General features: G+C 39.2%; 2 protein-coding genes across 5 annotated transcripts; one reads left to right on the plus strand and one right to left on the minus strand.

Annotated features, from left to right (window-relative positions):
• Positions 1-454: 454 nt before the first annotated feature.
• On the minus strand, positions 455-1887 carry xcr1a.1 (chemokine (C motif) receptor 1a, duplicate 1). Its single transcript, XM_030132867.1, has 2 exons — positions 1827-1887; positions 455-1670 (listed from the first exon to the last, which is right to left on the minus strand). The coding sequence occupies exon 2, from the start codon at positions 1652-1654 to the stop codon at positions 641-643; it is 1014 nt and encodes a 337-aa protein (XP_029988727.1). The 5' UTR covers positions 1655-1670; positions 1827-1887; the 3' UTR covers positions 455-640.
• A 1554-nt stretch (positions 1888-3441) lies between these two features.
• Positions 3442-27896, plus strand: fyco1a (FYVE and coiled-coil domain autophagy adaptor 1a). Of its 4 annotated transcripts, none has more exons than XM_030132801.1 (18): positions 3442-3500; positions 4321-4433; positions 7310-7416; positions 7605-7730; positions 8198-8304; positions 8817-8960; positions 9167-9260; positions 10329-12833; positions 14861-14953; positions 15692-15810; positions 15906-16073; positions 17513-17665; positions 18097-18326; positions 18871-19021; positions 23877-23969; positions 24086-24296; positions 25990-26099; positions 27161-27896. In XM_030132801.1, exons 2-18 carry the CDS (start codon positions 4373-4375, stop codon positions 27234-27236), a joined length of 4548 nt encoding a protein of 1515 aa, XP_029988661.1. In that variant the 5' UTR covers positions 3442-3500; positions 4321-4372; the 3' UTR covers positions 27237-27896. The 4 variants fall into 4 exon arrangements, with proteins under 4 accessions (XP_029988661.1, XP_029988660.1, XP_029988663.1 ...); XM_030132800.1 differs by having other exon boundaries at positions 3444-3506; XM_030132803.1 differs by having other exon boundaries at positions 3458-3500; positions 4324-4433.
• The last annotated feature ends 47 nt before the right edge of the window (positions 27897-27943 follow it).

Consider the following 27943-nt stretch of genomic DNA (forward strand, 5'->3'; position numbering starts at 1 on the left):
TGTGGAGGTACTTTTAGTTCTCATTTTTCTTTAACCTCAAAAATCTGAGGAAATGTTCCACATAAACATGATGAACGCCACTTCCGCCACCAGATGAGTTAAACAGAATGTCAATCCATAATGAAATTTATAGGCTTTTCAAGATCAAAACTGTAAAAATTATGAACTGTTCAATCATTTGGTGAAAATCATTACAGCAAACTAATTACACATGAGTCCTACAGCAGGTCTGAACCAGTCATAGGTTGTGTTTGTAAAAAAAAAAAAAAAAATGTATGAATGGCACAAGTTCTCCTAAATCACCCACTGGTACTCACTTCCTGGCATGGAAGTACATTAAAAAACATACTAGCAGGTTTCTACTCTTGGTCAAAATCGAAGAACTAAATATAAATACAGATGAACCTAATGGTGGACAGCAGTAGCGTCACATCTGAAGGAACCGGATCTGTGTAGTACGTTTTACAACTTGAGAATTAAGTCCAGAGAAGGAGGCAGATATGATTCCTCTCAGGCCACTTAAATGACAATACACTGAAATATAAATATGGAATTTGTACCCAATAACATTCCGCACTGCAGCTTTGAGAACACTTTTTTTTAGTATAAGTGGTTCTTGCATGAGACCCATTGACTTGAACTAGTACATTGATCCGTGCGAGACAAGGTGTTGCATCCTAACCTGCTGCTCTTCTACCGGACTTTGACGACTGAACATTCGATGCAGCAGTGACTTCAAATGACTCCTAAACTTCACACCAACAAATGCATAAAACACAGGGTTGAGGCAGCAGTGGGAGAAAGCAATGAGTCGACACACATAGAAAGCATAGTCAAGCTGGATACTTGCTTCGCATTCATGAAATGGTGGCACTACATGGTCAGCCAGAACCCTCAGAAAGATCACCACATTGTATGGCACCCAGCCGAAGAAGAACACTGCCACAATGGAAAAGACCAGTTTCACCGCTCTGTTCTTTGTGTTAGATCTGGTTTTTGTGATTTTTCCCAGTATCTGAATGTAACAGAAGGCCATCACTGCAAAAGCAACCAGGAAGAAAATGTTCTGTTGGATGACGGCAACATTTTTCCACACAGTTGCTTGGTATTCACAGCCCCACGTGTGTCCATTCTCCTGAGGGATCAAGATGAGGGAGCTATAGAGCAGGGAGGGCATAGCTGCTCCGATGCTGATTATCCACATCAGGACTGACACAAAAATCCCCACGCTGAGTTTCCCGGTGCTCAGTTCAGAAAGCGGGTGAACCACAGCCAGGTACCTGTAGATGGTCATCACTGTCAGGAAGAGGATGCTGCTGTAAAATCCCGTGAAGAAGATGAAAGTGACTATTTTGCAGTGTAGTTCTGAAAACAGCCACCCCCATATGTGGTAAATGGCCCAGAAGGGTAGACCGGTGGTGAAGACGAGGTCAGAGACGGCCAGGTTGAGAATAAAAATGTTGGTGAGAGACTTGAAGTTTTCATACAAACCCAAGATCACGAGCACGAGGATGTTTCCTGTGAGGCTCAGTGTGATCACAATGGAGAAGAAAACAGGGATGGCGATGGACCCGAACTGAACCACCCCTGCTTTTCCACACACTTCATCAGGGTAGTCATAATCATAATATGTGTTATTTGAAGATATATTCATGTTGTAAAACTGGAGCCTAGAAGAAAAAGAAACAGGGACACTTTACTTTTGTGAATAAAAGTGAATGCAAGACTGCTGAGTGTACTCATACTCTTATGAAAGATACATTTAATGGCATATTACACTTTCAGTTGTTGACAGCAATCAGCAATCAATAATAACAAGAACTTACCTGTTCTCTGATAGGGCTGATATGGTGTTGAATACGACTCCTGCTATCTACACAAAGCGAGATAGCAAAGGAAGGTTTTAAATCATTTCAAACCCAGCAGTATTTTCTGTTCCTTTTTCTGAACCTGCCTTGTTTAATTATACCACACCCTCTCCTATACATGGGAAGACATGTGATTTTCACATCTCTGTGGAACAAGTATTGGTGACTCTCCTATCATGCCTCGAAAAATGATCCTATTTTTGAAGCCTGTGACCCGAATACACATATACACATGAACAATTTAATTCTGAGACACCAAACACCAAGTAGTATTCATAAAAATAGGTCTATATTGATTAACCTCAATATAGCCCTGTTTTAAAGGCTGCGTATTATCTGCTCTTCATAAGTATAGTAACAGTCCAAGTCTAACATTAATAATGCACAGATGTAATTACAAACACCGTCCAGCAGAAATATGGGGCTAATCTGTCATGATTTTGGTGGTATTTTACTTTTCACAGACAAAACAATTACAAAAATTACAAAAGGCAAAATAAATGTTCACAATCTTTTTCCATAACAGATAAGGGATAGCTGTGACATTTAACATATTTAAATAATCTTTGGTCTTGTTTCAGGATAATTCGTGCTGTTTAAAGTGTAGAATATTGTTCAAGTGATATTGTCTAGTGATGTGACGTTCACGAACGAATCAAATCTTTTGAACGGCTCTTTGAAGCGAACGATGGGAACCGTGTCTTTGTAAAGAGGCTTTTTTTTTTTTTTTTTAAGGAGGGAGTGTCTGATTGCCTGTCAGTTTAGCGTCACTGGGGACGCACTGGCTTTATACACAGAGTAGAAGTGACAGAACTCCTGATGTGGTATCATTCTGATGTTTACATTAGAGATATTAGGTATTTTGCAATGTTACTTGAAGTATTTTATTTGCACTACAGTTTTTTTTTTTTTTTTTAGGTATTTAAATACTGTAATTGCAGTGATTAATCACTGTTGTGTTTTGTGCAATTTTTTCCGTATGTTTACACACATTTATTGTTCTTGTTTTTGAGGAGTATAAAATGTTATTTCATAAGAAAATGTTTTATTTTCTTCTTCATTTTTAGGCTACAGACCAGTCCACATAATGTACCATGACGTTTTTCTGTCAAATTCCAGCATTTGCCTAATGTCACCTCTCATGTCATGTATTTAGCCCACACATTTGAACTAACTAGTCTTTTTTACGGTAAGATAATATTTACTGCCGCACCAATTAAACACCTTTAAAATGTAATGTCAATCATCACATGTAGCCTATTTAGTCATTAAAACATTGGTGTTTCAAAATAATGCAAAAAACATAAAAGAACCAGTCTTTTGAACGGCTCTTTTCAGTGAACGGCTCCTAATTGAACGGCTCCCTTCAAAGAGCCAAAAGTCCCATCACTAATATTGTCAGACAAAGAAGTGACAGAAACTGGGACAAGTGTGTATGTTGATCACATGACAGCACTGTTTACGCTGCTACGCCAACCAAACTTATCACTTTACAAGTCCCGCCCACTAAATATATTGTCATTGGATAAGGGGCTACATGCCGCTATGTGAGTGGACGGCAGTAAAAGTCGGTCAGGAGCAAGTTAATATGAGCTCATAAACGACCTGGGTTGTTATGGACTTACGTATAAAGTATATGTCAAAGTTTGTATTATTTTTTTATATTGTACAAGTAACTGTTTAGGAACAGGTTGGTGATTATAAAAGCTATCGTATACATTCACGTCGTGGTCATTTTCAAGATGACTCAAAGACTAACTGTGTCAAAGCTAAAAATAACGTCACTGAGAAAGGCTCAAAGGACACAAAGTAGTTTAGAAAAGATTGAACTTTGTTTATTTTTTTTCCTTATAGTCTAAGATAACATGTTGATACTGTTAATAGGTAGCTAATGTTGAAAACTGTTTAACTAAGTTTTCGATCTGTTGAAACCCAAGTACTTTTACCTAAGCTAACCGTAGCTGTTAGCTAAACAATGGATAATAATCATGGATTATGCTATTACTTATACAAACCAGCAATAATATCTCAGCTCTTTCTAGATGTATGTGCACACGTAGTTCAAGAGACGGGGTTTTAGCTTATAATATTTGCTCAATAAATGGAAAGCCTGGATTTTACATGTCTGGTCACAATATTTAATTACTGAAGTTAATTGGGAATGTACTGTTGTTTTTGTTTTGTTTGGAAGTGTGTCATAGAATTAGTAACATAAAAGCTGAGAAAAAGTTGAAGCACTTAAGTTAAAATTTGTTATTTTAACTATGTGATCAATGATTTTATGTACATCAGACAGTCATTTTGTTTTCAGGGTGCCATTTTATGTAAGTGTGCAATCTACACATTATCTAATCATTTACATATAGACCCTTATGTGGCCATGAGAGGTAATGCTTGTACGCTTGTCCATTCATGTCATTTGTTCCTGTGTGATTCTGATTCTCTGATTCAGCAGACTGGATGTGACCCTGTGAACCCTGGTTGCCAGGGAGAGTGGTGGGGCCATGGCTGCGGGGGCTACAGTGGGGGAAAGCCAACTCCAGAGGATTATCCGAGATCTGCATGGTATGCTAACTTTATGTGTGTACGTATCTGCATGTGAATAGACTGGCAGCAGGCAGTTGGTGGCTGACATGATGTGACTGAAGAGAGGAGAAAGAAGAGTTAGAAACCTGTGCAATGATGCCATGGTAGAGCTTTGTGTCGAGTCTCGGCATAGTCTTTACACCTGGAATTATTGGACCTGCCTTGAAATCACTTGGGGAACTGTGAATCTGACCTCATGTGCTTGTAAAAAAGGGTGTGGGAAAAGCCTCATTGAGCATGCAGCGCGACACAGAGTTGTTGATGAGGCGACACCCATCACACGTGTCCTTCCAGTTTTTACGATGGATACGAGGCAAGTTCTGAAAGCACACGATGGCTTAGAAAAAAACAGTAAACAAGGTGTTGGAGTTTTAGAGACCATGCTTGATTGTGAGCTTTCCAGCTTGTGTTTGTGTCCAAAATTTACTAAATTTTTTAAATTGGCAAAGTGGAATGCATATCTTTCTAGATGTTTTCCAACCAAGAGCCTTATCTTAGGTCTTAACAAAAGATCTGCTTATTTTGCTTTTTACTTTACTGTTGTCTGTGATCCTGGCACCAGTGGTAACCATAATGCCTCAAAGGCTCCATGTGTAACATTTTAGGGTATTTTGTAAAATCTAATGACAGACGTGGAGTACTTTGCATACTTCTATTTTAATGACTTTTTAATTCATAATATTAATTTTGGTACTTTAGAATGACCTGTTTATATCTACAGTGGAAATGGTGCTGCTGTTCACAGAGTCTCACCGTGTTGCACCACTGTGTTTCTACAATAGCTCCAAATAGACTTCCTCTTATTCTTTTCTATATTTCATTGCAGGTGGCATCCTGTGTTAAAGTGAATTACCATCATCTGCTATGACCAGAGTTAACATCCTAACTAACTGAACCTTAAATAAGAAGGCTAGAAAGAAAAAAACACACTGGTTGAAACAATCAGTTTCAATTAAGACTGGGCAGTTGTGCCAGAACATCAAATGATAGTATTTTGGGGCAGAATCATGATCGACAATGTAAATCACAATTTTCTCATATTTTCTAAAATGTAGGTCAGTTGTGCCCAAACTATATCCAGTTTTCCTCTGGTTTGTGGAGTGAGAGGCTGTGTGAAATATATTTGCCGACTATTTATTTGACTTAATACTCGGATGAATGAAACATTAATTGACATTTTCTTGTACCTGTACATACATCACTGACAGCTACAGGGTTTCCATCCACCACTGTTTTATAATCACCTGCACTTTTTACACTCTAAAGCAGGGGTGACCAACCCTGGTCCTGGAGAGCTACTATCCTGCATGTTTTAGATGGATCCCTCTTCTAACACACCTGATTCAAATTATAAGCCTATCATCAAGCTCTGCAGAAGCCTGATAACAACTGTCAGGTATGCTGGAAGAGGGAAACATCTAAAACATGCAGGATAGTGGCTCTCCAGGACCAGGGTTGGCCACCCCTGCTCTAAAGCATCTATCCAAGTCAGAATTAGTGCATGTCTGAGTTCATCGTTATTTTTTTAGCAAACCAACACAGTCTCTTCAAGTCAGCATATACAAATCCCAAACACTTTGATGTATATAGATGCTAAAAACACACTGAAATAAACTCACTAGCCTAGTGAACTGTGGTAGTGAGGGTAATGCTACAAACCCATAAGGTCAATGCAATTTCTATTTGGAACACTCAAATATTATACAAAAAATACTGTAATTACGCTCATAAATGAGCCATTTGAAACAAAGTTAGCTGTTTTGACAGCACTAGTAAATATTGGTTTAACTGATAAATATCTTATGAAGTGATCTGCTTGATCTCTTTAAGAAGTAGATCATCTGTTGAATAAAGAGTGATCATTATCTAAGACTGTGAGATCACCCAGCTCTGCTTTTGCTGTAATTGTAGGTCTTGGGATATTCATTTGGCTGTAATCTGCATCTTCACAACTATAGACACTTTAAGTAATGGTTAGGCAGTAATGATAAAATTCATATATCAATATATTTTCCTTACATGGTGGTGCACAATATAAATTACACCTTTTTTTCTGAAGTGGGTTCAATTTTTAGTTGTTAGCCAATGCCATGCATGATGTCACAACAATGACTTTACAGTGGCAGTTAAGTTACAGACACTCCTGTATATTAGAATGAACCAACCAAAGACTGGTGCTGACTGTTTCTAAATAATCACTTCAGTGTGCTTAAATGCACATTACCTCATGCTGCCAGTTTTCAAAAAATGATTTGACAATTTGATAGTCATTTACTCTGTCCCATTTAGAATAGGTAACGTTCAGGCACAATACATTCAATAGAGATATGGCCTGGTCCTAGTTTTAAGAAGATCTGCTCTATACTTGAAAGTATAGAGGTTTTTTTGGTGTTTTTTATTGTGTTTGTATTTATCTGTTTGCTTTTTAATGTGGACCATGAGTCTGAAATAAAGCCTATCTATCTATCTATCTATCTATCTATCTATCTATCTATCTATCTATCTATCTATCTATCTATCTATCTATCTATCTGTCTGTCTGTCTGTCTGTCTGTCTGTCTGTCTGTCTGTCTGTCTGTCTGTCTGTCTGTCTGTCTGTCTGTCTGTCTGTCTGTCTGTCTGTCTGTCCGTCCGTCCGTCCGTCCGTCCGTCCGTCCGTCCGTCCGTCCGTCCGTCCGTCCGTCCGTCCGTCCGTCCGTCCGTCCGTCCTCTGGCTAAATGCATTTAACAGATACTGTGTGTTGTGTATTTACAAGGTTATTCTGTCTCATGTAGTTTGTGGAGTATAAAACTTTGTTCTTGTTCCTGATCTTGAATGTTCATCATTGAGCTCAGTTTGATTTTGTGTATTTCAGAGGCTGTTGCAGAACTCGCGAAGGAGTACAGAGAAAATGGGGAGCCAATCACAGATGACAGCACCAACCTGCACAAATTCTCCTACAAACTGGAATACCTGCTACAGGTGGGTTTTACTCCCTTTCCTCAGTTACTCTGTGAAGATGTGACTGTAATGTGAATGTATGAATAAGTAATCTGTTCCATAAAGAAAAGATAACACCTACTAGAAAAATTTAATATCTGTTCTTGCAAATTATGTTAGTAAACTGTAACAGTGTGCTAATATTGATTCCAACTGATTCCATGTTTCAGTTTGACCAAAAGGAAAAGACCACATTTCTCGGGACAAAGAAGGATTACTGGGATTACTTCATAGATTGTCTGGCCAAGATCAAAGGAGCCAATGATGGGATCCGCTTTGTCAAATCTATTGCTGAGGTAAATGTTGTTTTTCAGAGTGACACCAATTAGCAGGTAACTTGTAAGCTAGCTGTTTAACTCCATAATTACTCTTACTGATCATGAGACGACTGAAACACTGAGGGGTAATAAATATCGAACACCAGAAACTATTTACATTCATAAAGCACATTTTAGAGCTTGGTGGCTCTATCAATTACATATTGTCTCATAGCAGACAACAGAGGACAAAAGGTATATTTGTATCTTTTTCCAAATAACGGTTAATTTGTTAATTTCTGTCCTCATTACTATTGTGAAATTAGAATTTTTTTTATGTCAGTACCAATCCATTAGTTATTCTAAAATGAGTGTGTTACAAAAAATGTCTGTGTTATGTGCATTATGGGTTACAAGATATCCCTAGATTACAAGAGTAGTTATCAGAATTAAGTAAAAAGTAGATAAAGGTTTGTTTTAAATGATGTCTGTATTTTCTTTGACAGTTGAAGACATCTCTGGGGAAAGGACGGGCATTTATCCGCTACTCTCTCGTACATCAGCGTCTGGCTGACACTCTGCAGCAGTGCCTGATGAATCAGAGAGTGACTAGGTAAACCTGTGAGGGTTTAATAGAACCATTAAGGTCCATTAAAAGAACAAACTTCTGCTTTTGACATTAAGTGGATTTTGGTAATGTGCAAGTGAAGTGATTGGAAAATTAGAAGCACTTCTTTTGCAATGTAGCACTTTACCAAAACATTTATTTGTAAGTTTTTATCAGAAATGGGCTGAACCTTTGAGTGTGTGTGTGTGTGTGTGTGTGTGTGTGTGTGTGTTTGTGTGTATGTATAGGTGTGTGTGCGTGTGTGTGAACTCCAGTGTTCATTGTGGTGAAGCTTCCCCTTTCACAGTAAAGCAAATTTTCACTTTAGGTTCCTCATTTCCCAGTTGTTTGCAGTATATTAACATTCAATAAATTGTTTCACTTACAACAATATTTACAACAATAACTATAGTTTTTTGTGCTGATGTTTGTGTTATTGTCTGTAGGCTCCATTATTGTTTCTGCTCTTCCTGCTTTGTCCTTCCTTTGTGACCTTTCCCTCATGTCTCATTCCACAGTGACTGGTACTATGCAAGAAGCCCTTTTCTGAAGCCCCATCTCAGTGTGGATATTGTCAATCACCTGTATGAACTTAATGAAGTCCAGTTTGATGTGAGTTCCAGAGGACATGACCTTGATGCCTCCTGGCCCACTTTTGCAAGGTAAAAAAAACAACAATAACCATAACCTCGAAAAAAAACAAAAACAAAACATTTATAACACATTGAAACTATGATACATAAAAGAAGACATTAAAAGTGATCACAAATGTAAGTGTATACAAATATAGCTGTTGTTTGCACCAGGTTTGTAGTAATTTACTGGATATTTACATGTTTCAGTGTCAGCATTCTCTTTTGATCAACAGGAGGACACTGGGAAGTGCCAACTCCCCTGCCCACATGTGGAAACCACCTAGTCGCAGTTCCAGCATTAATAGTTTGGCCAGCACGTACTCCCAGGTAACCGACATACCACAAACTCATATGGTCTAAGTACTAGCCAGATATGATAAACCATAATTTCTAAAACACACCTGCCACTAGCTAGAAACAGACCTACATTAGACCCACTTTCAAAAATAAAACACTGTTTTGTGGCTTACCCTAACCCTAACCCAAAATACTGTCAGTAAAATTAAAAGAAAAAACCTCTAACTTAAAATATCACATAAATCTCATCTCAAACACTATAAACAGGATTTAGGTGCTTGTTGATGTTTTGGAGAGAAGGTCAGAAATAGAGGATTTTGATGAAGAGTATTAAGAGTGCTGAAGGTACAACTATTTACAACAAACACAATTATTTGTTTTCCTGTTGACAAAGCAAATTTTTTTTTAGTTTAGAGCCATCGGCTCTTGTGAAAACTCTGTGTCCATTGTCTTCGTTAGCAATTTCTTCAAACATCTTCTGCGACAAAACTATCGGATTCATTTAAAATTTTGTATGTAGCTTCCTTGGGACAATGTCTACAAAATTTGTTTAGATTTTTGAATTTTTTGAATGAATTTCTGAAATATTAAAAATGTGCCTTTACTTATAATGGGTCACATTTTGATGGCTTATAAAATGGAAATGGTTACAGATATCAATATAGTTACTATTGGGCACTGATAGGAAGTCATATATGGACTTTGATTTAATTAGTTGAGTTCTCCTCCAGTGAAAGTACCACCCACTTCTATTGGGAGATTGATCTCCTGCATCCAGACCACAGGACTCTAACATAGCGGCAGAACCTGACAACCTCACAAATTCAACTTGTTATTGATTCTTGATAGAACATCCCGGTGAGATACAGGGACATCGGTCCTATTTTTATAGTTTACATAGTTTGGGGAAAAAAGTGTTATATTTTTTGTATATGTGTTTGATTTTTTTTTTTTTTTAGTTTTGACAAAAGGGGCACAGTTTCAGAATCTGTGTTTCAGCAACATTTTCTTCATGTATATTTTACTCAAATTTTTACAAATACATGTTTCTTCCTGTGTGTCTGATCTTCTTCTCTGATTTCTCTTACATCCACGCAGCAAGCACCCGAGTTCCCTTGTAGTCCAGACTATGGTCAGAGTCTGCTGAATGATCTCAATGAGTCTCTGCCTCCATGCAGTGAGGATGCAAGCACAATTGAAGACCTCCGTCTGGAGCTGGACCAGTCTGAGCTGAAACATCGAGAGCTCCTAGATAAGATGCAGCAGCTGGGCGAGGAGGCTGGTGAGCTCCGGGGGGTTGTGGTGGAGCTCCAGAGACAACTGGATGTGTCACTTGCTGCCCAGGAGGAGCAACAAGGATTGCAAGGAGAACTCGAAGCACTACAGGGCAGAGAGGAGGCCCTGTCAAAAGAGTTGACAGCACTTAGGACTGGAGAAAAAGCCAGGGAGGCTGAACAACAGCTCCTCCAGGAGAAGTTGGCTGTAGCTGAGGGGAAGAACATTGAGCTTCTGGCCAAGTTGGATGGGGTTTTGAATGAGAAGGGCCAACAGGCGGCAAGTTACTTTGATTCAGCACAAAAGATACATGAGTTGCTGGACAAATTGAAAGAGGCAGAAAAAGGGAAGATGGAAGCTGTAGCTGAGGTAGAAGAGAAGAAGAGGCAGGCAGAAAGGCTGGAGGAGGAGCTGAGAGTGAAGGAGGCAGCTGCAAAGGATGGGGAGACCAAATTGGAAAGAATAGTTACATCTGCAGCTGAGGAGAAGGCCAGGTTGGAAGCTCAAGTGGAAGAACAGCAGAGTGCTCTAGATAAGATGCAAGGGGCCTTGACTTTAAGAGAGAAGGAGGCCTGCAATCTACAAAGACAGCTACAGGACCTCCAAAAATCTGTGGAGGAAAGGGAGAAGGAGGTGGAGGAGGTAAAGAGGAGGGCCCAGGAGGACAAAGATGAAATGCAGAAGAATGTTGATGGCTTACAAGAGTCTTTAGGAGCAAAAGTTACTGAACTTAAAGTGCACCTTGACAGAAAGGAGGCAGAGCTAACCTCCAGCAGCAAGATGGTACAGGAGCTGCAAACCAAGAACCAAGGCCTGATCACAGAGCGGGACAAACTAACCACTACCTTGACTGAACTGGAGGACAGTGTCAAAGAACAGGCGATGAAGATCGAAGACTACAAGGTACAGTGTGGCAGTTTAATGGAATTAAATGAGAAGCTGCTGAGCACAGTGAAGAGAAACGAGGAGCTGAAGAAGGAGATGGTAGAAAACAGAACAGTGCTGGAGGCTGAACTAGCAACTTTAAGGGCCTCTGAGAAACAACTTCGAGGCCAGCTGGACGATACAAAAATTACAGTGGATGAAAAAGAGACAAAGTTACGAGAAGAGAATCGTAAGCTGGATGAGAGTCTGCAGCGAGCAACAATGGCCACAAAGGTCTCAGAGGCCACAGCAAAGCGGCTCGAGCAGGAGAATCAGAGTCTAAGAGAGGAGCAAGATACTGTAAAAGCTGCTCTTGGCCGCATGCAAGCTGACCTGAAGAGCGTCCATGGGCAGATTGGAGAGTTGGAGAAGAACTTGGGAACCTCACGGAAGAATGAGCAAAGCCTTCAGGATCAGCTCCAAACAAAGGAGTCGGAGATAGAAAGCAAAGAGAAGAGCATTACCGAACTCCAGTCAAGGCTACAAGATCTGGAGGCCAAAGAGAAGGAACTTAAAAAAGCCAAGACTGACGCAGAAGCAACCTGTGCTAAACAGACAGAAGTGATTGAACGGGTTACCTGTGAGAAACAGGCGATGGAAAAATCTCAGCTTGAAAGGAACTCTGCCCAAGCTAAGGAGAACCAGGAAGTCGCTGGTAAACTGATAGTGGTCGAAAGCCAGTTGGAGGTGAGCATGAAAGAAGTAGCCAGGCTCCAGACAGAGGTCCTGGACCACAGAGTGCAGGTACAGAGACTTGAGGAAGAAAAGCTCAAGGCCCAAGCTCAGCTTGAGGTGACAGAGGCCCAGAGAGATGAACTCAGGACTCTGACTGAGCAGCTTAAAGCCCATACTGAGGCACTAAATCAGAAGCAGGTAGCAGAGCTGATGGAGTGCAAAAAGAAAGAAGAGGAGCTGATTGTACAGCTTAACAGAGAAGGAACTGCCAGCGCAGAGTTGGCTATCACTTTGGCCGCTGTTCGAGATGAACTGTCCAACCTAAAGGCAGAAAATAACCGCCTGAGCATTGAGAACAGCGAGACCCGTGAGGGTCTGCACCGGGCCAACACAGAGATGGCAGAGCTAGGGATCACAATCTGTAAACTGAGCACTGAAAAGGAGGAGGCCACAGCGCATTGGGCAGAAGACGCCGCCAGAATTGAGGAGCTGGAGAAGGAGACTGAACTTCTTGAACTGCGCATGGCAGAACTACAACAGGAGAATAAAAGACTAAGAGAAGAGCTGACACAGATGGAGACGCTTCCAGGGAATATTATGGAGCTGCAGGAACAGTTGGAAAAAGCCAAGAGCCAAACACAGAGTCTCAAGAATTCAAGCCGAGAGGAGATGGACGCGGTTAAGTTCCAGATGAGCTCAGAGAGCATGAATTATCAAGCCCAGATGAAGGTGAGCAGGACAGAATTTGTTTATCATCTACTATGTCCAACTTAAGATCTGATTTATACAGATTTTGTGTTGGTGTATCAAGGTCCCCTTGGTCATTAAATACCTGGAAAAGTCAGGAAAATATAACATCTCATTTTCTTAGCCAGGAGTAGTCAGAAAGCCAGTAACATAAAAAGTTTTAGAAAAGTCAAGGGGTGTAAGTGAGATGTCAACAATATAATTAGGGATGCACCAATCCAGTACCAGTATCAGGGATCGGCTCCGATACTCTGTGTGTGTACTCGTATTCGTACTCGTAAAAGTAACCCAATACAAATGCACCGATACCACTTACAGCAGTGTGACATTCACAGTTAAGTGCAGCAGGTACACGGCAGTGGAATAATGTGTGGGGAGTGTGAAGAGTGTGGAGATTTTTCAAAATAAATGACGGTGATAAAAGTAATGCTGACTGCAAGTAACGTTAAAGACACAGACAGATAGGATGGAGAATTCCGTCCGTCCTCTGCGTACATTCCATCCGTTTTCCAGGTGCAGGCGGATGCTTACCCAAATGGAGAATACCAGCGGGAACCGAGGAGGTAGAGGATCTGTTCAAAGAGCGACTGTTGGAGTTAGAGAAAAACTACTGACAGATTTATGACAACTACCCAGGGCTGGGCCGGGGGTACGGAGCGGTGCAGACCGCCGCCAGCGGAAGTGAAAACGAAACTTATCGCTCATTTATCTTTTCCCTACCCGCTGAAGCTTTTGCGAAAACGCTGCAATATTAGTATCACATTAGTGTTGCCTCTGTTGTCTCCATGTTTGTTATTACTGACTTTCTTCTTCTCAAAAAACTTTAGTCCTCTTCATGGTATTTGTCCAGTATGGTTAAGAGTGGCGCCCCCTGGTGGATTAATTGAGATATGCTCATTCCAACACATTAAATGTCAGTAGCAGCACTTTGTTCCTGTCAGACTAATGACAAAGACAATAAAGCACATTTACAAAAGGAACTAAGAACTGGAATGGGATTATTAAGCACTTGTATTGGTACTCGGTATCAGCAAGTACTCAAATGTAAGTACTCGTACTCGTACTCGGTCTGGAAAAAAGTCGTATCGGTGCATCCCTAAATATAATCAAATAAATAAAACATAAAAATAAATCAGTTTAAAATATTAAAAATAAGGTGAATGCAGCCTATGCTACTGAACAACATTAATGAAACTGAGAAATTCAGACCACATACATACATTTTGGGGGGCTTCAAAATTAACTTTGCTGAGATTCACATTTCACTGAAATAAATTACAGTGCTTTAGAAGTAGTGCAAATGAATTCAAAGGCAAGGTCTTCACATATCCTGATATAGCCACAATTTAACCTCCTGAGACCCAGGAAATGACAGCAAAGTACAAGCTTTTTTTGTTTTTTATTAAATAAGTGCCTATATTGGAAACATTATGATGCAACAGTTTTTTCAGATGCAGTTTTTAAAATTTTTATGGAATGTCCTTTGTGGTGGACAGCTTTCTTTTCTGTTTTTTTTGTATAAAGTTGTGAAACTCTTGTCCACAAATGTGGACAGAAAACCCATAGCTGGGTCTTAGGAGATTAAAGCTGATATTTTCCAAAATTGTCTTCACTATATTATTTTTGTAAGGAAAATCACAAAACCTATAAAATTAGATTTCAAAAATGCTGTAGACATCAGGTTTTTTTTTTTTAGGTTTCCAGAGGGTTTAGGTGATACATTGACTTGTTTCTATTTGAGTAAAAATACGCTTGGATCTATATTTTTACAATTCTTATAAATACTCTGTTGGTTTTTCTATTTGAAGTGAAGATGAAAATAATCACCAACTTAATTAGAAGAAAAGTTCCCTCTGTTCATGTGCTTAAATGTTGTGAACGGTGGTGGACTTTACCTTCTCAGTTCTTGAAAAAGTCACAGAAAATTGGTTATAAAAATATGTTAGAACCTTCATATATAGTTTTATTTTTAATGTTCATTTTATTCCCATGGTACTCCCGTTTTTCAGGCTATGAATGAACAGCTTGACCTGGTGAAATCCCAGCTGCAGGAGGAGCTGACGAACGTGTCTACCTTACGGGCCAAAGTGTCTGAGATCGAGGTCTGTATTAATATTGGAAATTAATTTTTGTGGTTGCATCATGATCAGGCAAAGAGGTGTTGAGTAGAACAGAGTAGAAAATGGACGTCTATAATTAAGTGAATATGGATGATACATAGAGACCATCAGTGCAGCACCTTCTGCATAGCATGTATTTCATTCATTGCAGAATAAATTTAGACAAAGAAACCACATGGGGCTCAGAGCAGGGAGTCTGTGTATTCATTTTGTGCATACATCCATTCGATCATTTCAGTAGAAGTAGATTATTGATTTTGCCTTTCTCTTTTCTGGAGATAAGGAGGCACATTGATCACTAGAGCAGTTTATTTTTAATTGCAGAAGCAACAGCAGGGGCTAAATAATCAGACTGCGCTGCTCCTTTTCCACTTATTAGCTCTGTTAAATTGCTTTGAGATTGGAATTGGCCTCCACAGTTTGAAGTGTTTATTTATACAGGATTTGGTTTTTGTTGATTTCACAAAGTAGTTTTGTTGGTCTAGTCCAAATTATTGCTGTTTCTCAATGAGATGTTCCACATTCCATATATTTTTATTGCAATGGGCATCACCAGATCAATTTTGACACATTGCAGGTACTTTTTATTTTGTAAGTACAATATTACTGAATTTTATGTACTGGTGTTGCAGTGAATTAGGAAGAATTTAATAATGATAGAGCAACAACTAAAAGTATTTGTACTGATGGATGTTTTTGTACGTTTTCTGTTCTTTAAAGGCTGTGAATGAGCAGTACTTGCAGTTAACTGGTGAAAAAGATGCTCACATCACAAAGACAGAAGCCACTATTCGTGAGAATGAGAGCAAGATTCAGCAGCTACAACATGCAGCTAGCAGGTCTGTGCACAACCAGTGATACCATTGAAGGTCATTTTATTACATGAACAAAAAAAAAGCTTCTTATGTATTTATCTTTGATTTACTTTGTTCAGTGCTAAAGATTCACACTTGGCTGCACAAAACCTTTGTGAGGAATTGAGCCAGAAACTGAGAGCAGCAGAAGCCGACAAGCAAAGTCAGTATCTGACGATGTCTGCAGAGATTGATGACCTCAACAGAACCAAAAGCACCCTGGAGGAGCGGCTCATCGAGCTTATTAGGTATGACCTGTCACTGATAAAGGTGGCAAAGTGATACTAAGGCTGTTGATTGCAACACGTAGAAGATATAATAATAATAATAATAATAATAATAATAATAAAGTTTAAGTTCACTGTCACCTTTGGCATTTCTGACTTGTTAGTATAAGTGTGATCACCTGTTCTTTGATAGTCCTACTGAGGTGTGTGCGTTTTAAATGTGTTCTTTAGTACCAGTGAAAGATGTTCTCTAACTGACAGCGATGTTTGACAGTGATGTCTTTGAAAGGTGGGATAATTTAATGAGAACACATCTAAAAGAAAGACTTTAACAGAGAAGAGAGTGCCAACAGTGCAGGTAACAGGATGACATGAGGACAAGTACGTCAGGAGAGACACTTCTGCTCTTTACTCTTCTGTAATACATTCACCAACCAAGATTGTCTAACATGTCACAAAGCTTTCATACTCTGCAAGAGATTAAATACCAATACAGCGATTCATTTAACACCCTTGGGATGTGCCCATTTAATTGCATGTCTCCATCAGTTTTATCAGCTTCCTTTGTTGACATGTTGCTACTTCACAATAATAGGTTGTATGTAGAGGGCATGTATCAGTATTAAATGATACATTTTCATATTCTGAAGTGCAAAGATATAAGCCTGAAGCTGCATGAAAGTAGTTTAGGTCATTACAGTTACTTGAATAGTTCTTACCAGAATGTATTTGGTCATTTCTGTTTTCCATCTTCAGTCCCTAGGAAGGAACATACAAAGTGTAATATGGTGCCATAGTTGTGGTCGTCGTGATAATGGAGTTGTGGTGGATGACATATTGTCATTGAAATAATTGATAAAATAATTGTACTATTTGTTCATTTCAGTATTGACGAGTTTATTTACAGCCTCTTTGTATCTTTTGAAAATAGCCATTTAATGGCATTAAACTCTGTAAATCTTCTTTTTAGATTTGTAAACAATGAAAATACCTGAAGTATACTAAGAATATTGCACTGCTAAAGCACTTATAATTGACATTCATGTGGATATATCAGAATCACAAAACTTTATTAATCCCTAGGGAAATTATTATGTGTTACAGGGGGATACTTATCCAGCTGTTTATATAACTGAATGGAGATGATCACAGCAATTATGCAGCATAATTGCATTTAATGCCAGTAATTGAGATATAGAGATAATTTAATAATTGGGACAGGCCTAATGTTAATAGAAGTGAAGTTACCACATAGTCTTAAAACAAAGCCTGTTGACATCTGCCAGTACAAAAGCTTTGAATGATTAGTACAGAACATTTTTATTTCTAACTGGAAAAAAGTAACTTTTCTCCATTTTCTGAAAATTAACTCTAAAATCTTCTGAGCTAAAAAATGTTGAGCCAGGAGTACACTAAATGACACTAAACTTACAACCCTTTTTAATTTTTGTTCATAACAGGGATAAAGATGCCCTGTGGCAAAAGACGGATGCTCTGGAGTTTGAGCAGAAACTTCGAGCTGAGGAACGCTGGTGGTTGGTGGATAAAGAGGCCACTCACTGCCTTGGCTGTCAGGGCCAGTTCACCTGGTGGCTGCGCAGACATCACTGCAGGTGGGCTTTCAACTGTGTCACCACTGGGGATTTGTACATGGTTTTATAAATGTCACTGTCTTCTCAAATCTGCACCTACAATCCTTTAAAGATGAAGAGTCTGCCCTTTTGTAAAAATGTTATTTACCATTATACTCTGGGTGGCACAGTGGTGCAGTGGTTAGCACTTTGGCCTCACAGCAAGAAGGTCCTGGGTTCGATTCCAACACCAGGGATCCTTCTGTGTGGAGTTTGCATGTTCTCCTTGGGTACTCCAGTTTCTTCCCACCATCCAAAGACATGCATTAATAGGTTCATCCAGGGTGTACCCGCCTTCACCCATAGTTAGCTGGGATAGGCTCCAGCACCCCTGTGACCCTCTCAAGGATAAAGCGGTTCAGAAAATGACTGACTGACTGTTATGTTCTTTGGTCTACTATTGCTTTCTCTAGGCTTTGTGGTCGCATCTTCTGCTACTACTGCAGCAACAACTTTGTGATGACCAAACACAGTGGGAAGAAAGAACGCTGTTGCAGGGACTGTTACAGCCAACACAGCGCCGTGGTGGAGAGGTTCACAGAAGCAGAGCTGAGTCCTTCAGACATCCAGTCTCCTCCACCTGGAGCTGGACCTCAGCCCCCCCCTCAGCCAGCCCCTTATAAACCCACCCCCAGGGTAACAGGTAAGACTCATATTTGGATGGAACTACATATTAAAACTGTCAGAATTATTTCCATGGTAGTTCTGTGACCTTTTTACTGCATTAACTTCAGTAATCATTTGACTTTCTCTACATTAAGTAGGAACTTTCAAGCAGAACTGAAAAGGCAGACTTTCTACTATTGAGGAACAACAACAAAACTTTAGTCATAAAATTCTTTCAATATACAAAAGGGAAAATGGTGACATTTCCTTTCAGAGCAAGAAGCTCTCCAGTCATTCAAACATATTGTCAAAATATTTTTTTTTTCTATTTGCATGAACATTAAATATATATGTATATATATATGTATATATATATATATATATATATGTGTGTATATATATATACATATATATATATATATATATATATATGTATAGAGAGAGAGAGAGAGAGAGAGAGAGAGAGACATACATACTTTGTATTGTCCAACTTTCAACAAGATCACAGAGGTTTGCTGTGTTTCTGTGAAGCAGTTTTCTTGGTCGGTTGTTGTTAGTTAAAATGTAGGTGTTTCTTCTAGTTTCAGACCCCAGCAGCAAGTCTGATGACGGAGCGTTTGACATCATCACAGAAGAAGAAGTGAATGGCGTCTATGACAGTGACACCACCTCCCAGACCACAGGAGGCTCCTTAGAGGGAGAGCAGGACAGACGGCCTGGAATACTCAATATGTGAGTTTAACATTTAGAGACAGACAGAACTGAGGGTTGAAGAGCAGACCTGTCTCAGCGGGACACTTTGGGAGACAGTAGGACAGAATCACGCTCATACCTTGACATAACCCTGCATGAATGAGTAATTGGTGTTCATCTGTTAATATGCTATAGTTCAGAGAAAAAAATAAGTAAAGAGAGAGACAGCTACTTGTATGTCAAAAAACACATCTGGAATCTCTGAAAAATCAGTCAAAACTGACCAAATGTGATACAAAAAGAGTTTATTTGTGACAAAACAGACAAATACATCATTAAACAGGTCTGAGCTCAGACCGACTACATACCCAGACCTTTTGGACTCTGTACGTCCTTTTAGCTCACCGACCGATAGACCATGAGCTATGGTGAAGGTGCTGTCCTCTTTGTCATCGTTGTCTTCATCATCATTGTCTTCCTCATCATTGTCTTCGTTAGCAATTTCTTCAAGCGTCTTCTCTGATGAAACTACTGGTCAGAAAATGGACCATATTTTAATGGCTTATAAAATGGAAATGATTACAGATATCAGTATAGTTACTACTGAGGTTTGAGAGGAAGTCATATATGGACTTTCTTTTGCGTCCATGACCTTTGACCTTGAGTGACCTTGAAGGGTCAAACTCAAGATCACCAATGTCTACATTTCAACAATCTTCTTCTCTGAAACTACTGGTCTGATTCATTTCAATTTTTTTTTAAATGTTTTTATGTTTTTTATGTCTTCCTTAGGGCAGAATTAGAAAATTAGATTTTTAAATTTTTGCAGAATGTTTGAAATATTCAAAATTTACCTTTACTTATAATGGTCCATATTCTGATGGCTTATAACATGGAAATGGTTACAGATATCGCTATAGTTACTGTTGAGCACTGATAGGAAGTTATATATGGACTTTGATTTAATTAGTTGAGTTCTCCTCCAGTGAAAGTACCACCCACTTCTATTAGAAGATTGATCTCCTGCATCAACATCACAGGACTCGAACATAGCAACAACCTTGCAAATTCAACTTGTTATTAATTTGTGATATCACTTACCAGTGAGCTACAGGACCCTTGGGCCTATTTTTTTAACTCATGCAGATCCCCCTGTTTTGGTCTGGTTTCTTAGATTTTAGCTCCAGTCAACCAGGGAACATCTCAACATTTCTGCTGATATCAAGTAGTTATAAGTCCAGCATTTCTCAACAATTTTGGCTGATAGTGGCTGAGAACCACTGCCGACTTCAGTATTTTCACTTGACAGTTTGCATTGTAATGTTTTGTTACATTTTATTGATACATGTAACAAAAAATAATTTTAATGTTTTCACAGAAAAATGGTTGAGTGAATTCTTTAAAAAATTGATAAACAGCTCCAGCAGGATCATGTCCAAAGTCAAACTGGTGACACTGTTGAGGTTTCCTTTGCTCTTAAAAGTCTGTTTTCAGTGTATGAGCAGTGATGATTTCAGCATTCTAGGTTCCACCGTCGTTCTTATGTTGCTGCATATATTACTGAGAGTGCCAAATATACCACAAATCCTGCATGTCTCACTGCACTCACCAAGGGCTTGGTAATAAAACAGCCTTAAAATATCCATTGTTTTGAACATTAATAAAATATGACATTGAAGCACACCTTGTACATTCATGAACCTATGCTCAAATTGCCACAAACATTGTTTAAAAACTTTACATTTATTTTTCACATATAATAGCATATCTCTCATTACACTCTGAAGATAATGAGGAGAGGATTCTTCCCCAATATAAATAACCCACTTTCAGGCATTATCAGGATATTGTTCCAACTGGCAACATTTATATTGATACGGTTAATATTCTGATAATATTTTCTGCCTTATTGCTGAGCCATATATTAAACTAGATTTTATGTGAAAATAGTTTATGTATGAAATCATTCAGTGCAGAGACGAGCAAAGACGAAACCCCAAAACTGTTTTTCAGTGGAGGAGGGACTTAAATGTACTTTACTGGTTCACTAGTTGGAATAAGTAAGATACTACATATTGTATATTAATGGGTGGTGACTTTCTATAACTTTATCTTTTGGGAAGTTGGAAATTGGGAAGTGTTGTACTTCCCCGTTTTCACAAATGTGATGACAATTGACTGATCGCAGAACTCCACCCTAAAATGGTCCTCGTCCAATCCTATGTTAGCAACCGTTACTAGGGAGCGGAACCTCCAATAAACAATTAGCATTGAACAAAATGTTGAAGCAGTTTGCCTATGGAACCTGTGATTCCGATAGCAGATATCCTGAACGTTTGGAAGGACATCTTCTTTCACCCATTCCCAAAGCCTAAAACTCAACCACAGAGATGTCTTGTGTTGATTAAACATTGTGGCAGACCCCACCATCAACATCTTTGAACCATGTTACTAACAGCTAGCATTGTTCGTAGTAGCTACCATTTAGCTTATCATAGTATTTATTGTCATTTGTACTTTGAGAGACTGATTCCATGAAATTGCGTTGTATGTCACACCAGTTCTTATGGCATTTGGCGTGCTATACCTAGCACATTTTTGACCTTTTGCTTGTTATTCAACCCTGCATGGTATTTCACATGGCGTGAACATACACACAGAAAGTTTATAATGCATACAGATAACACGTCAATTAAAACTGTTATGTATTTACACAAGTCATGATATCACATTGCCTAATGAGGATGCTACAGCTTTTCAGTTACAACAAACACAATTATGATTCACAGAAAATCTTCCCTAGCAGTGCAAGAGCAGGACTGGTCCAGAAGGGTTTGCTGATTGCATTTGATATACAAATCATGGGACTTCTCCTGTTTCATTTGGGACCGGTATGCTTTTGCCTCGATCAGAGTTATGTCTCCATCCTTTCTGAAGCTGATGTTGGGGATGCAACTCTCAGCTGCATATTGCAGTCCCTTCTCCCTTGATCTTCATGAAATCTTGGAGCTATTACTCCAGAAAGCATCACTGACACTTGAAGATACAGCTGCCCATGCCATGACAGTCATCTTTTACCGGAGTTTCAGAGAATGTGTAACAATAAATAAGAATTGTGGATTTCAAGGACCAGTTCATTAATGTTCCTCTATAGAATGCATGGTTTAGTTCTAAGATACGTCATTATTTCACAGAGTAGCAGACATTTTTTTTCATCAATGCGTCGCATTTTCAATGTAAATCTATGGAGAGATTCTGGAAGCTTGTCAGACGTAGCAACAGTAACTAAGGGGGCGGGGCCCCACCAATCGGTCAATTGGTCAGGAATAATGTAAAGTGACATTAAATGACTTCTACCCATCTGTTGACTTATATTTGATTACATGTAGAGAAATTTTTTGGCCAATTTTCAACAAAATAAGTGATGGAAAGTTGTTCTGCATGTTAAATTGGCAGCAGCACATACACTATATTGCCAAAAGTATTTGCTCTCCTGCCTTGACTCGCATATGAATTTCAGTGACATCCCATTCCTAGTCTATGGGGTTCAATATGACATCGGTCCACCCTTTGCAGCTATAACAGCTTCAACTCTTCTGGGAATGTTGTCCACAAGGCTTTATAAGTGTGTTCATGGGAATTTTTGACCATTCTTCCAGAAGCACATTTGTGAGGTCACACACTGATGGTGGACAGAAGGCCTGGCTCTCAGTCTCCGCTCTAATTCATCCCAAAGGTGTTCTATGGGGTTGAGGTCAGGACTCTGTGCAGGCCAGTCCAGTTCATCCACACCAAACTCTGTCATCCATGTCTTTATGGACCTTGCTTTGTGCACTGGTGCACAGTCATGTTGGAAGAGGAAGGGACCAGCTCCAAACTGTTCCCACAAAGTTGGGAGAATGGAATTGTCCAAAATGTCTTGGTATGCTGAAGCATTCCCAGTTCCTTTCACTGGAACTAAGGGGCCAAGCCCAGCTCCTGAAAAACAACCCCACACCATAATCCCCCCTCCACCAAACTTTACACTTGGCACAATGCGGTCCGACAAGTATCGTTCTCCTGGCAACTGCCAAACCCAGACCCGTCCATCAGATTGCCAGATGGAGAAGCACGATTTGTCACTTCAGAGAATGCGCCTCCACTGCTCTAGAGTCCAGTGGCGGCGTGCTTTACACCACTGCATCCGGCGCTTTGCATTGCACTTGGTGATGTATGGCTTGGATGCAGCTGCTCGGCCATGGAAACCCATTCCATGAAGCTCTCTGTGCACTGTTCTTGAGCTAATCTGAAGGTCACATGAAGTTTGGAGGTCTGTAGCCATTGACTCTGCAGAAAGTTTGCAACCTCTTCACACTATGCGCCTCAGCATCCGCTGACCCTGTTCCATCAGTTTACGTGGCCTACCACTTTGTGGCTGAGTTGCTGTCGTTCCCAAACACTTCCACTTTCTTATAATACAGCTGACAGTTGACTGTGGAATATTTAGGAGCGAGGAAATTTCACAACTGGATTTGTTGCACAGGTGGCATCCTATCACAGTTCCACACTGGAATTCACTGAGCTCCTGAGAGCGACCCATTCTTTCACAAATGTTTGTAAAAGCAGTCTGCATGCCTAGGTGCTTGATTTTATACACCTGTGGCCATGGAAGTGATTGGAACACCTGATTCTGATTATTTGGATGGATGAGCAAATACTTTTGGCAATATAGTGTATATCTGCAGTTGAACCCTGAAGTTGACGCCATAGTAAAGAGTCGGACATATGCACCATTGTTTCCACTCTGTACTGCAGAGAAACATTATGCAAAAAACAACGACACTGAAGAGTTAAACAAAATAAAAACCTCGTATTCTTTACTTACAACATATTATTCTTTTCTTTTGTGTTACAGAGGTACAGGAGATGTGACACCTGATGACGCTGAAGACCATGTTCCCACCGTTCAGGATGCAGAAATCAATCTTGTCAAGTCAGGAGAAGTCACGTGAGTGTTGACTTGAGCTGTTTTTCATATTTGTTTATATTTCAGCATCATTTCATGACAGTTGTATTAAGACTGCTGCTTTAATGCATCTTGAATTGGATGTGTTCTTGTCACAGGATGGCTGTCTCTTTTAGCATTGAGGATATTTCGCAGTTTGGTGACGCTTCCAGGGAGCTCTTCATCAAATCCAGCTGTTACAGTGTGATAACAATTTCTGTGAGTGACTGTGGACCTACCATCAGCTGGATGTTTTCCTCAGAGCCAAAGAGCATCTCTTTTAGTGTTGTCCACCGGGAGTCCACTGACACTCCATTGGAACAGTCAAAGGTAAATGTACCTGGTGTGTTTTAAGAACATGCAAAGCACCAGTTCCTTGGTCTTGACAAAAATAGACGAACACACAGACTTCTTGACTCAGTCCAGTCAAGAAAGGCAAAAGTCAGTGAAAGCCTTTTAAAAATAAAGTGCTTCACAAGAAGGGAGAAAAAGCTACTCTACTGTGGAGCAAGGCAACCATTCTGAAGCTCACAACTGATGCTTCAAAATCTGATGTTATTACCAAGCTTCAATGGACTGAACCTGTGCGTGCTCTTTTTTTTTTTTTTCTGCACCTCTCACAGAGAGAAGCCCCACTTACTCTGGTCTTTCAACTCCAAACGCTGCAGGTTTCTCAGCATGCTGAAGCACACATTGTGTGTTAAAAATGTCAGGGCTTTTAATTGAGTTATGACCTTTCTTCTAACATTCACTACATTCAGACAGCAGGTCTTAATGCACAGTTTGGATTTTTTGGTGAAATCTGATTTTTTTTTGTGTGTGTGCTCGTTCATATTACACATTAAATGCGACTTCTATCAGTTTTGAGTATGAACTGAATGCGACCCTGAAGTGACCCGCATCATGTGCAAAAGAGGTCCTGACGTAGTGTTTATGGAAGTAAATATGGAGGCATCTTGTCTCGGCACAGAATTGTGACGTTTGTGGCATTTCAATGATGTAAAGGTCAGATAAATGTGATTTGGTCATTCAGACTGAAGTCGCATTACAAAATATCAGCTATGTATCAGAATTAGGACCACATATGAAAGTGGCCTGGGTCAGATTTGAAAAAATCGGATTTGTGCTGTTCAAACTGTCTTTAACAGATGGCATACTGGTCACATATGGGCAAAAAAATTGGATTTGGGCCACATTTGCCTGGAGTGTGAACGTAGCCATTATTACCTCTTTCCTTTGTTGTCAGTGTTTTTAGCACTTACTGTTAATGACAGTAATTGATATTTCCTCTATAGCTTGTACTGTTATTTAAAGTCACAAAAACAGAAAAGCTATATCAAAAGTTGAACAGACCAGTTAACAAAAAAGATCACACTTCCTCTGGTTGAACTGGAGCTGGAAAAAGTGTACAAATTCTACAGCAACAGTAAAAATATCACATTGTACAAATACTATTTACAAAATCTTAACTTCTAAATGTTACCTGAATAAAAATACAGCAGTATTTTCAGTAAAATGGGGCCTATTCTCCGTGCAGACTGACTCTTTTCAAGGTGTTATATATAATTACAGAATATTCTTGAGTTTATCCCCAACAGCTGCTCCACCCCATATACTCCCCCCATATACTGTCCACCATGCACCTTAATAACAGATGATGATGCTGTGAAAGTCACTACTGTCACTTTTATTTCTATTCAGCTTTTATGTGTTTTATTTTGTATGTTATCCTTTAATCTTTTCTCACCCTACAAACACCAAGACCTGGGTAAGAATATTTTGTTCTATCACGTACTATTGATTGAATGACAATAACGCTGAGTCTGAGTGACAAATACATGGGAGTGGGAGTATTTTTTGTTGTAGGAAATGGAAAAGTAAGTCACATATCACAGTATTTTTATGCATCTTTGAGCCAGTTTAGTTTAGGAGTGGCACAAACAGTGTTTTGTCTTGTTTGTTGACAGAGAATTGTCAGATGACAGAGTTTCACTTCAGATAAATGTTTCTGTTCTTCTCTCAGGTCTTGATTCCTCTCACTCGCTGCAATTCCCATAAAGAGACAATTCAGGGGCAGCTCAAAGTGCGACACCCCGGCCTCTACACATTGATCTTTGATAACTCCTTCTCTCGGTAGGGTAACTTTGTTCTGCACCTGATGCTTCTAATTTGTAATGGTGTGACAGAAGACAAGTGTTGAAAATCCTATTACTTTTTTCTGCCACTGTGTGTGTACAGGGTGGGGAAGCAAAATTTACAATGAACATTTAGTTGTTTTTTCTCAGCAGGCACTGCATCAATTGTTTTGAAACCAAACATATATTGATGTCATAATCATACCTAACACTATTATCCATACCTTTTCAGAAACTTTTGCCCATATGAGTAATCAGGAAAGCAAACGTCAAAGAGTGTGTGATTTGCTGAATGCACTCGTCACACCAAAGGAGATTTCAAAAATAGTTGGAGTGTCCATAAAGACTGTTTATAATGTAAAGAAGATAATGACTATGAGCAAAACTATTACAAGAAAGTCTGGAAGTGGAGGAAGCAACAAAAAACGTACCAAAGCTTGTATTAAAGCTCTCAAATCCAAAATCCTAAAGGATCCAACCAAATCCATGAGAAAAATGGCAATTGAACTTGAGGTAGACAACGAGACCGTTAGAAATGCAGTAAAATATGATTTGAAGTTAAAATCTTACACAAGAACACCGAAAACACTTGTTGACAACAGCAACAAATCCAACTTTAGCAGTTTTTGGGAATCATGTTTATGGCTGCCTTCTAGCCCAGATCTAAACCCTCTGGATTATGCTATTTGGGGCGTTTTAGAACATGCTACCAATAGAACATCAAACAGCAATGTCGACTTTCTTAAAGATACTATTAAAGAAGAATGGGAGAAGTTGTCACACGAATATTTGAGGAACACTTGCGCAAGTTTCAGGAAGCGTGTGAAGGCAGTTATTGAGAAAGAAGGAGGACACATAGAATAAAAACATTTTCTATTATGTCAATTTTCTTGTGGCAAATAAATTCTCATGACTTTCAATAAACTAATTGTTCATACACTGTCTTTCAATCCCTGCCTCAAAATATTGTAAATTTTGCTTCCCCACCCTGTATGTGTGTGCATATCACATTTTATTTAATTGGATTGCAGTACTTTGATCAAAAATCCTCTTCAACAGGTTTATCTCCAAGAAAGTCTTCTACCATCTGACCATGGAGAAGCCCATAATCTATGACGGAAGCGACTTTCCCTGAAGCTGCAGAATGTGTGCTGCCACAGATCCAGCAGCAAGATGTGTTGCTGGATGCACTGAGCCTGATTATGGCACAGACTAAATAGATGGCAGTTGGAAGGTTCTGTATGTAAGATTTGCACATCGTTAGCCTCGTAGCATTATTATCTGTCATACACTATATAAGCAAAAGTATTGGCACACATTATATTCAGGTGTTTCTTTTCTAACAGGGGTCTGGGATACAAAACAGTAATGACAAACACCATAATATAGTTTTATATTCTGATAAATATCATGTTGATTATTAATACTGATGTTTATATCTCAAAACAGCATGAGCAGGACATCTTACTAGTTGTTGCCATGATGTGTCCCAATGTTTTTGTCCATGTAGTTTATAAACATCAATATTTCCTCAAAGTTTAATGGGAGATTTTTCTTTCTAAGTGAGATGTCAAGAAAGTAGATGGTCAGTTGTGGCAGAAAATTATGATATACAGTCAGAGTATGAAAAATATTTGAGAACTTTAGATGTACAGAACATTTAAAATCTTAGTCAAGGATAAAAAGAAATCATTGTTGAGAGAAATTAAGTAAAAACCATCTCTGAGGCATTTTGGAAGCAGAGATAACAATTTAAACCAAACTAATCAATGTAATGATATTTATCCCAATATAAAACTATATTATGACATTTGTTATTATTGTTTTGTACCCCAGACCCCT

Source organism: Sphaeramia orbicularis, chromosome 4 (assembly GCF_902148855.1).
Source record: "Sphaeramia orbicularis chromosome 4, fSphaOr1.1, whole genome shotgun sequence".
NCBI lineage: Eukaryota > Metazoa > Chordata > Actinopteri > Kurtiformes > Apogonidae > Sphaeramia > Sphaeramia orbicularis.